This window comes from Anolis sagrei, chromosome 5 (assembly GCF_037176765.1).
Source record: "Anolis sagrei isolate rAnoSag1 chromosome 5, rAnoSag1.mat, whole genome shotgun sequence".
Taxonomy (NCBI): domain Eukaryota; kingdom Metazoa; phylum Chordata; class Lepidosauria; order Squamata; family Dactyloidae; genus Anolis; species Anolis sagrei.
In genome coordinates, this window is record NC_090025.1 from 155,898,340 (window position 1) to 155,910,114 (window position 11,775).

The following is an 11,775-nucleotide window of genomic DNA, read 5'->3' on the forward strand; positions in this document are numbered from 1 at the left end:
TTCAACCCTCTCCGCCACAGCCAGCACCGCATGTTACATCCACCAGAGTCTGTCAGACATTCCCTCCATTGGTGGACTCTTCGCAACAATTTCTGCGTGGGCATGCCATTTCGCCCTCCAGGGCCTTCAGCAGTTGTCACCACCGATGCCTCTCTTCAAGGCTGGGGAGCGCACTCCGGCACCCTCTCCATCCAAGGCCTGTGGACATCAGCAGAGACCGAGCTCCATATCAACGTCTTGGAGCTCACTGCTGTCCAGAAAGCGCTCCGAGCATTCAAGCACTCCCTTCGGGGCCGTGTGGTTCAGATTCACACGGACAACACAACAGCCATCTGGTACCTCAACAAGCAAGGAGGGACACGGTCCTGCTCTTTGCTCCAGTTGGCTCTCGACATCTGGCACTGGTGCATTCCCAGGAACATCCATCTGGTGGCGTTACATTTGCCCGGCCAAGACAACACAATGGCAGACCACCTCAGCAGGACGGGACCCACCAATCACAAGTGGTCACAACACCCTCACGAGGCCCACCTTCTTTTCCGGCGGTGGGGATACCCGGACATCGACCTGTTTGCAGTTCCAGCCAATGCCAAATGCAAATGCTTCTGTGCCAGGATGCCACAAGACACTCCACAGGGATGTCTGGGGGACGCTTTCCTCTACAGTTGGCACGGACTCCTGTTGTACGCTTTTCCGCCACTACTTCTTCTCAGCAGGGTGGTGGCCAAGTTGGATGCGGACAGAGCCAATGCTATTCTCATAACGCCTTGGTGGCCAAGGCAACCCTGGTTCGCCCTCCTCAAAACCATGGCTCTTGGCGACCATCTCACGCTGAGCAGTCGGCCGGACTTGCTCACGATCCAGGACGGTCGTGTCCATCACCCAGACCTCGCCCTGCTCCGTCTGACAGCATGGAGAGTCAGGCCGCACCCTTCCCTCCAGCAGTAACGGCCTTCCTTGATGCGGCACACCGTCCATCAACTCAGCGCTCATATAAGGCCAAGTGGAAGTGCTTTGTTGCATTTACACACCAGCATGGTGTGCAACCTCTGCAGGCCCCTACTTCTCTCCTTCTTCAGTTCCTTGCGACATTGGCCGACGAGGGCCTGGTGCTGTCTTCGATCAAGTGTTATCTTGCTGCACTTTCAGCATATCGCCGCAGGGAAGGCGGCTCCTCATGGTTTCAGGACCCTCTTGTCCAACTCTTCCTTAGAGGGTACAGGAATCTCCGACCACCAGTCTCCCCTCCACCTCCTTCTTGGCAGTTTGATTTTGTGTTATCAGCATTAATGAAGCCACCTTTTGAACCTATGGCTACAGCCGATCTTTCTCACCTTTCATGAAAAGTTGCTTTCTTGGTGGCAGTCACCTCCGCTCGCAGATCCAGCGAGTTGTGTGAACTTCGTGTTGATGAGCTCTATCTTCGGTTTCATAGGGACAAGGTAGTTCTCAGAACCAACATCGCCTTCCCTCCCTAAGGTCGCTTCGGCGTATCATTTGGCTCAAGACATTGTGCTTCCAGCATTTTTTCAAGCTCCGCACACAGAGCTTGAGCGGTCACTTCATCTTCTCGATGTCCGCAGAGCACTCTCCTTCTACCTTCACAGGACGAAGGACTTCAGGCAGTCTTCTAAACTTTTTGTGAAATACTGCACTGACACCAAGGGTCAGCCTGTTTTCTCCCAACACCTCTCGGCATGGGTGGTCTCTTCCATTAGACTTGCCTATCAGATGGTGGGCAAAGATCCGCTTGTACATCTGAGGGGCCACTCCACGAGAGCAGTCGCTACATCGGCAGCTTATCTTCGTGGAGTTCCATTGGACGACATCTGTCGGGCGGCGATCTGGACCACTCCATTGACATTTGCCACCCATTATAACATGGACGTCCAGTCGAAGAGACATGCCGCGTTTGGCAGAGCGGTTCTCTTCTCAGCAGTGGCATGACGCCCACCATTCTAGGTTTGTGGCTTGCTAGTCTATCACATGTCCTTATTTCAACAGACACCACGAAGGAGAAATGATGGTTGCTTACCTGTAACCATGTTTCTTCGAGTGGTGCTCTGTGAAATTAGCACATCTCCGCCCTTCCTCCCCGCAGATCATGCCTCCAGCCTCGTGCCACTGCACGGCGGTGGGGAATTCACCTCCAGCCCCTCATCTGGCTTATATTGCCTCATGGGGAAGAGGAGCGGGGCAGCAGCCAGAAGCCTTCTCAGCTTGTCAGAGTTTTCCAATGATTGCTGCACAGGTGCATCAACTATCACATGTGGTAATTTCACAGAGCACCACTCGAAGAGACATGGTTACAGGTAAGCAACCATCATTTCTCTCAATTTGTTCCAGCTTAGTGTACATACATATACACAAGCTTGTGTCTCTCTTAACTTAGAGACATTATTGTTTTGAAACACAGCACTTTGAATTCTCTAGCCAATATGGTTTTCTTTTTGGAATTCCTCTTGTATCATCTATTGATGAGACATAATCAGTTCAATGAGTTTTTATCTTTAACTGTAGATGAATTTTCTTTCCATAAATGAAAAGATATTATAATTATATATTTTATATTAAATGTAATATTACTAATAATATTACAGTATAATGTTATAGTACAATGTAATATATAATATTAATATTGGGCTATGGTAATAATATAATATATTGTATTTACTTTTTACTTGTAAGTCTCTGTGAGTCCCCTTAGGGCTGAGAAGGTCGGCATATAAATGTCATAAATAAATAAATAAAAAAATAAAAGCTAAACTCAGTCTCAAACACCATATAATTAAACTACTTTAAAAAATCATTTTTTGTTTTTTACAGGCCATTTTTGTTGAATTACAAATTTGTCATTTGCTTCTGAAGGCAACTCCTTAGTCCTTCTAAATACATTGGCAGCATAAATTCTTACTTTTAATTTAATTTTTATTTGTTGAAAAGAAATTGGATGAAAAGTTGAAGCATATGCATATTAAGTTAAAACAGAGACAGCCTACAGGGTGCTGAATTGTTTTCAATCAGTTATTTATTTTATTATTGTATTTTAATAATTACATTTGTTAATCATTCAATGAGTTTGATTCTGTTTTATGTATTTTTAATTATATTGCTTTAAGGTCAATGGCCACTTTGTGTCTTGCAGGGTGTAAATATAAATAACAGGGTGTAAATATAAATAAATATAGAAATAATGCTTTCTAAATACTGAATCAGTTGTTAACAGGACTGTATCCAAAAATTGGATCACTAAGAAAAAAGAAACGAGTAGTTATAGAATCATAGAATCGTAGAGTTGGAAGAGACTTCATGGGCCATCCAGTCCAACCCCCTGCCAAGAAGCAGGAAATTTGCATTCCATTGCATCTCTCTTTGCAATTCTAAGATTTGCAGAAGTTCAGAAAAGTTTATGAAGGGGAAAGCCTAAGGAGAGGAACACTCAGTGTACATTTTGGTAGCCGTAGAATGCAATAGGGTGAGCAGGTGTCCAAGGTTTTTTGGGGGAAATCCTGGACAACTGGTTGTCTGTCTGTCTGTCTCTCTGTTTTTATATAATGTGATAGATTGCTCTGGAGCATTTTGTTGTAAGTCTCAATTGTTTTATACTATAGAGATAGCATCACAAAATACTGAACTAATAATTAATTAATTACTTAAACATATTCAGTATTTAATGTATATTAATGTTTTGAATTTTTCTCCCTCAACCTGGTGAAAAACAGAAGCTCTTCACACAAATAACAAGCAAGGCCTCAAAGTACAAGCTTTCCATGAACTTGGAAATCTTCATTTTTCTACAGGAAACAAAAGGTATATTGAGTGCAATAAATGCAAAGTGATTGTATCTGAAATTTCCAGTTTTGACATGATTAGGTAAAGGAATAGCTTAAAGGATTGGGAGATATGGAGCGTATAAATATGAATAGTATTTTAGACAGTTACATGATCTTTTAGTGGGTGTTTCATAGGCAGAAAGAGAATGTTTACTACAATATAGGAGGATAACCATTGCAGATATACCTCTTTTGATGAACTGGATGTGTTCCTAGGATTTCTTCTTTTAAAAATGGTACCAGAGACAGATATAACATGGACACAATGTGAGACATTCCTGCAGCACAAAAAGGAACAGCGGTTCAATGTGTTTTGGCAAACATTTTTATCTAGAACCAACAGTAGGTATATTGAAAATGAAACAAAAAAAGGTCAAATAACCCTTGATTGTTTTTTTAAAACCTTACATTGTTTATTCTTCTGTAGGCATCTTGAAAGTTCCTTAAAATGCATCAAGAGACAATATTTTTCTTTATTTCATAAGCTCCACTTTTCTTATGATTTTCATTTTGATCTATACTTTTAAAACTGTGGGGTAGCTGGTAGGTTTCTCAGATTTCCTTGTTTCCTCCTGTTTTGCTCTTCAGAAGGCAGTTTCTATTTATCTTGCATGTTGTAGGTAGGCATATACAGCTGAAGTAGAATCTGTTAGGGTAACATCCAATTCTTTTCTAATTAGCATCTTTTTTGCATTATTTACTATTGACACATTCCTACAACTTGACACTGAGCGTCTATATTCAGTGTTTAACAATTTCAGACTGCCCATGTTTTGTTTATCTGCATCTTACATGCCTAATTTTCTGATTTCAACACTTCTCATTGTATTGTCTGGAACCCATCAGGTGTCCATGTGAGAGTCTGATGTGAAACAAAAGACTATGCTTATTTTTCATTTTTATATATGTCAACAATATAATGGATTTTAAAAAAATGTATTACAGAGCAGCTTTCAAGTGTTGGTGTCAAGGCCTTGATACAGCCCTCAAAATAGCTGATGCCCTTTGTTATTGGCACAAGGTAGATGGCTTGCCAGCAAATGAAACTGGCAACTTTGCAAATACATCTCAGAATTACTGTGAAAAATTTGTTTCTCGAGCTGGAATTTGGGGATGTTTACAAGGAGCAATATTAGCAGCTAAAATAGCTCGGTGAGTACTTTAAAACTTTAAAGAATTTATATCTTCTTATTTTATTTTAATAATATGACCTTCTTGTGGCTTTTCCTTTTTGTAATATTTTGATCTGTATTTAATTTCTTAAGGATAAATGCTTAAATTCTAAATACAACATTGAACATATGATATTATAGGTGTCACTGAAACCTTGGCTACATATGCACTGTAGAATTAATGCAGTTTGACAGCATTTTAACTGTCAAGGTTCAATGCTATGGAATTCGTAGTTTGGTGAGGCACCAGTATTCTTGGCAGAAATGGCTAAATAACTTGTGAAACTGCATCTCCTACAATTCCATAGCATTGAGCTGTGGCAGCTAATGTGGTGTCAAAATTCATTAATTCTGCAGTATAGATGCACTCCAGATAGGATGAGTTTTATGGCTGGAATGTTGTGTTGGAGGGGTATAACCTGTTTCATTGAAACACACCTAACAGGAAAGGATGAAGACTTGTGTAATATGTCAAGTATGATGAGGATTATAATGATTGTTATTATTAGTATACCACCATCAAATGTAGACGGTTTATTTACTTATCATATCAGGAGCAAACCATGGGTACAGTTGTGATGTATTTAAAAACACAAAGTTTAAAAACTTGGCATTATATTAAATGTTCTTTGACCAGTAGCTGGCCACTTGGAGTGCCTCTGGTGTTGCTATAAGGACGTCCTCCACTGTGCATGTGGAAGGGCTCAGACTGCATTGTAATAGGTGGTCTGTGGTTTGCTGTTTTCCACACTCACATGTTGTGGACTCCACTTTGTAGCCCCATTTCTTAAGGTTAGCTCTGCATCTCGTGATGCCAAAACGGGAATGTGAGAGAAGCCTCCCTGCAAGATTGCAACACACCCGGGCATCTCCTGGGCAATGCCTTTGTAGACGGCTGATTCTCCCACAACAGAAGTTAACTGAATGTAGATGGTGCCTTATAGTAAAACAACTAAAATAGTGGGCCCAAGCATACACAGAAGGAATAACCAACTCAGAAAACTGTACAATACAGTTGCAAACAAATCATCCAGATAAATTGCAAACAGATAAAATCACCAAACCACAATATACTATAAAGCAAACCAAGCAATAAATCTAATCAAAATAGACAAGACTATAAAACAACATCAAACGGACATGTAAAAGTGAGAACATGAGATGTAAAGGTACTCAGGAAGACAAGTTTAAGAGTATGGGACAATGAATAAGGAAGGATGAAGCTGAGCCAAGGAAGAGGAAACCCTTAGTTTGTTGAGAAACCTAGAATTCCTAAAATGAAAATCTTGAGCAAGCTAGCAAACAGAAATCAGACTGAAAGATTTGGGGAGCTGTGGTATGGAGGTCCTGAACGATTTTATTGTCTCATATCATAAAGTGCCAAATTTTTCATGAACAGTTATTTGACAGTGGTGTAGTGGACTCTCCTTTAAACAGGTTGGATAGTCATCTCTCAGGACTGCTTTATCCAGCTTCACTGGATGTTGGACAAGATTATCCTTGCAGTCCTTTCCAATTCTATGACTCTCTTAGTTATCTCCAAAACCAGGCATATTCCTACTATTACTATCCATTATGAACCACCAGATGGCCTCATTACTCCATTGGTTCCTTGGCTGTTTTCAAGCTGATGACACAGAGTTCTGTGAGTTTTGCATTTCAACTTGATTGTAGCAAAAACTAAGCAAAAAGACCACCCAGCTGTTAAGGAAGCAGCAGGAGCTAGTCTAAAATTTGACAAGGAAGACAGAATATATCTTCAGACATTTTCTCTTCTTCCAGGGGAAAGGGGGCACATAAAAGTGTATTTGAAAATCTGTTCCTCATTGCATCAAAGAACCTTTTGGTGCTAGGGATGTTGCTGTGGAGAAACCTTATTATAAACATCTGACTTTGCTTCTGTTCTTTGGAGGATCTTTATACGTACTTTTGATACAGGAGAATGAAAGTATCACGACTAAAGTGCCCTGGAGGACTAAGTCAGTATTGGATTTGTGTAAAATGAAAATTTACTTCACTCTCTTTTGCTACGTGAAGTTGCTGGAATCTTCTAGCTGTCTCCAAATAGATTTTACTTTTCTGAGCAAAAATCTAATTTGACCGAACCCTAATTCAATTTGGCTCCAGAATTCCTAATATAGGGCTGCTGTCATCACCATGACCTTCTACACTTAAGTTCCCTTCCTGGTTCTGGTACTATACAGGACAAAGAGATGTGTTGGTTGTTGGATTCAGTGTGGGAACACATGATTGGTCCTAATTAGTAATAATTAATACATTCAGACAGAGAAGCAGACAATTTCAACAGTGAAGATGTATATGCCTGTTCCAGCATGCATCTTTTTCTGTATATATTCATTCCACATTGTTACACTTGTGTTTTTATTTGAACTGCATACTCTACGTGGCTACATAATAGACTGCTTTGTGTCATATTCCTAGGGTCCACCTCCTGTTACATCATAAGGAGCCACCCTGGGTGTTTGCCCTGAAATGAAGGGGCTTGGGATAGTTCTGCCTTCTGTAACCTTTTAAACTGGGAATAGACCTTCTGTTTTGAAGGAGAAAGAGTGTTCTGAGTTGCCTTTCGAAAACAGCCTTTAGACAATGTTGAAAGTAAAAGAGAAATGCTTTTCTTCAGCAAACACAAAGAATAAGCCAATGCAATTGAAAAGTGCAAAAGAAAGCAAGGAGATCTTAATCCAGACACAAATTAAAGTCTCTTAAAAAGTCCCAAAAGAAACACCAGTCTTCCATCAGACAACGGGCAATGAACTAAGTCCTTAGCAACAGACACAAAGGAGGTTCCATTGGAGTGAATATATCAGTATCAGAGTCGTTGTTACCAGCGAAAGCTGACTGCTCCTGCTCCTGATTTATAGCCCTGAATTCCCCACGCAGGAGGTGCTAGGGCATCTCCCAATTAGCTCAGTGCTTTTAGCAGCTATGCTAGCTGAATGCCGTCTGTGCTCTGTCTCTTTTCGTCTCTCTAGAAATGTGAGCACTTTCAAACCCTCACCGTCTGATTCTTCTTCTCCCTCCAATTCCTGAGCACTTCCCTGCTTCCCTTCCTCTTCCGAAGATGAGGAATCCCTAACAGAGAGTCATAATAGGGTATACCACACCGTAACTCTGTTTGCTGTGCTCTCCACTCATGTTCCAAGAACCACACTTTTCTCTGCGCCAGTCAGGTCTAACCATGAGAATATCTCACTTAGAAATGTTGGGTAGCAAACATGGTGGACCCAAAAATAATGAGAATAGTTTAACTTTTTTCTATTGAACATATATGCAATTACAGTTTATCCCCTTCAAAACAGATTCCTTATGTTCAAGTACAACAATTAATTACAGTGTTGCTGCCACTCTTTATAGCAGTGGAGGAAGTAGTTATTGGAGATGTTGTTCAAAGTCCTCATTGCAGCTCATTTCAGCTGTCCCAAAATGATGTCCTCTGAGATGGGCTTTGAGCTTGTGGAAAGAATTAGCAGAGCCAAGTCAGATGGAGGAAGCATTCAGAACAGCCTTCACATGAGCCATATTGTTCTCAGCTATTGCAGTTGAAAGACAGTGCTCTAGACACTTATGCATTTTCACCAGTAACAAGACAGAAAAACTACTGTACACTTTGCTAATGTTTCAACTGCCACAAAGGAGGAAGGTCAAATTGTACGCCTGGTCCCCCCCCCCCCCCCCCACTTTCCTTTCCTGGCTCTTTTCCACTGTGCACGAAAATAATTTTCATTACATTTGGGAGAGAGCACATAGATTTAATGGCTATCTAAAGAAGTCTATGAAGCGGCAGGTTTGGCCTTTGTCACATCGGCTGTTTTATGAAACGTATTTTATCTTTCCACAGACCTTTCCAACCTGAACAGCACTTGTTTGGAAAGCTGTGGGTCTTTTATCTAACATTCTGAGATCCTTCAATAAATACGTTATTCTATGGAGCAAAATATACTAATATACTAATTGATCATTATGTGATGAAATCTGTAGAAGAGAACAAATTTCTAATTATTAAATTTTGGTTATTGTAGAGATATTGAAATGTAAAGTGTTTTATCCTTCTTCTTCTTCTTTTTCTTCTTTTTTTTTTTTGCACCTAGGCACATGTTACTGCATGATATCAAACTAAGAACCAGAACCTGCATTTTATCTGCTGTTCTATTTAGGGTAATTCATGTCTTTTAATTTAGATTACATCTGATAAGTCTTGAGAATGTATACTCTGTGAAGTTTCACTTGGGGAGTATGTAGAATTTACCTCTCACAGAGTTCTTCTCCTTCTCCTTTTGGGAAACATTTGAAGAGAAATACATAATAAAGTGATATAAGTTATTTAAAATATTTTACCCTCTCTAAGTGTATAGCAAATGGAGTATCATGCAACAATATACTGAATGTGATACCAGTTGATATAATAGTTTGAGTACTGGACTTGGACTTTGGAAGACCATGATTCAATCCCCACTTTTCAATGGAAATTTGGCTGGCTTGGGCAAATTTTACTTCCTCAGTCTCAAAGAAAGTCAATGGCAAATCTCTTTGAACAAATCTTTTGAAGAAAACACTGTGATAGGTTCAGGAATGCCTAGAAGGTAAATAAGAAGAACAAAATATGATTTTGGTGTTCTGATATCTGTAGACACAAGTCTGCTGGAAAACCTGAAATGTATTAACAGTTGAAAAACAGATATTAATAAGCAACCTAGTACTGATTTTATATATGAAGGCTACAAGGTTATCTCTGTGAGCAGCCTGCTGTTGTTCATGTGCACATATCCAACAGAAGTGCCTGTCATCTATCAGAGTAGAAAGGAATCTAGAACCAGTATCCATGGACAGATAATGGTGATCAGTGTGGACTATCTGATTAGTACTTTACTTGCTTACATATGCAAAGTTTCTAGTCCCAGAGGAGGAGCTGTGAATTGAAGTCTTCTGAAAACATATTGTGCTTTGGGTAACTGCTGTCATGTCAAGATATTGTGAACGGACAAGACTTACTCAATGGCCACTGCAGAGGCTTCGGGCAGAGTCAACAAAGGATATGTAGCTGAGGTGGGGGAGACAGTGGCCTGTATTGAGAAAGTTCATCTGTGTCCTTTTATTCCCATCTCCCCCATTTCAGGTAGTGATTCAAGTGTAGGTCCCCCTTTCTGAGAAGGTTACAAAGGACCTAACTTGATAGACTGGACTGTGTAGGCTGTTAAAATATGTTTCAAGTAGCTGCAGAGAACCTTTATGGCCAATACTTACTTTGGCTACAAATCTTGCTCAGGATTTAAAAATATAAAGAACTTAGACAAGTCCCACATGAGGACAAGCACCATACTTTCTCTTTTGGCTTTAGGGATTGCCAGGAGATTTGATTTATATTCTTCCTGAAATGAGAACCATAGTAGCTTATAGCAAAGAAAACTTTGTACTACCAATGAATTACTAAATGCTCGCTTAAAAGATCTTTACTTGTCAGAAAAAGGAAAGCCGATAGATCCAAAACAGCATCTTTAGAATTAGATGGAAAGGGCAAGTTGAGCTGGATATCACCAGCATACTGTTAAAAGCAGTTGAGTGATTCAAAACAGCATCTTTAGAATTAGATGGAAAGGACAAATTGAGCTGGATATCACCAGCATACTGTTGACACCAGACCCCAAAACACCAGATAACATCACAACAGTTTTATGCAGAGGGGGTCAAAATTCAAGTCCTGAGGAGCTCCATATGCCAACAGCTAGGTTGTTGAACAGGCATTCTCCAAATTATCTTCTAACATCCCAAAGTTTCATCCAGGAAATATGCTGTGGTTGATTATCTCAAAAGCTGTTGAGTGATCTAGCAAAATTAACAGACACATTTGTTCTGTTCAGTTCCTGGTAAGCTCTCTGTCAAGGCAACCAGGGTTGCCCCCATCTCATAACCAGATCTGAAGCCAGATTGAAATGGATTTAGGTAACCTGTTTCATCCAGGAGCTTGGAACTTGGGGACTCTGCTACACACTCCAGAATCTTGAAGAATGAGATTTTGGTGACTGGTCTGTGTCTAGCAGAGTGAGGTTAGGGAAGGTTTTCAGTAACAGCCTTGCCACAGGCTGATTTAGGCATAATGGGAACATGTCTTGCCACAGTAAGGCTTGGAGAGAGAGGGAGAAGGAGGAAAATGTAGAGCATGCTTCTTGGAGCCCCAAGAGCTACACGGAGCACACTTGGAGAACTACTGAAACTAGAGCATTCAAGGCAAGATCTGAACAGTGTGCTCTGCAAAGTGTTGTGCATTTTCCTTGGAATTACATAGATGTTTGCATATTATGGCAAAATATTACAGGCTAGCCTCCACATAATTAAGAAAAATAAATCACAACCAAAAATGAGAAACAAATAATATTGCTAGATATTTTCTGTATTGTTACAATTCTATTTTCCTAAAATACTAATGTTAATATTTTATCTGCTGCTTTATGAACCACTGTACATTTATTGTTTTTTAAATTTGTACACTTATGAACTGAATTTAAATGCTGTTTTTTAAAAAATAATTTCAGTCTCTGTTCAGTGTTTCACTCCCACATCCTAAAGCTGATTGTGACTTCGCACAATATGAAACAGATATTTTAATTCCTGGAATTGATTTGTTTGCGGATTACTACAGAGCTGATGTTGCAAATGTTGTTGCAAGTTTGACTTTCATTCTATATGAATTGCACTACACCAAACAAAATCTAATAGTAAGTACTAATGAAAAATGTAAGTCATGTGCATTTTTA

The 11,775-nt window shown here is 40.0% G+C and overlaps 1 protein-coding gene across 1 annotated transcript in view; it reads left to right on the plus strand.

Moving 5' to 3' along the window:
• CFAP54 (cilia and flagella associated protein 54) overlaps positions 1 to 11,775 on the plus strand; it is a 142,156-nt gene that overhangs the window by 93,006 nt on the left and 37,375 nt on the right. Inside the window, exons 44-47 of the mRNA XM_060777277.2 lie at positions 3,723 to 3,810; positions 4,779 to 4,985; positions 9,115 to 9,181; positions 11,554 to 11,736. Coding sequence (XP_060633260.2) covers positions 3,723 to 3,810; positions 4,779 to 4,985; positions 9,115 to 9,181; positions 11,554 to 11,736 — 545 coding nt within the window. The remainder of the gene's footprint in view (positions 1 to 3,722; positions 3,811 to 4,778; positions 4,986 to 9,114; positions 9,182 to 11,553; positions 11,737 to 11,775) is intronic.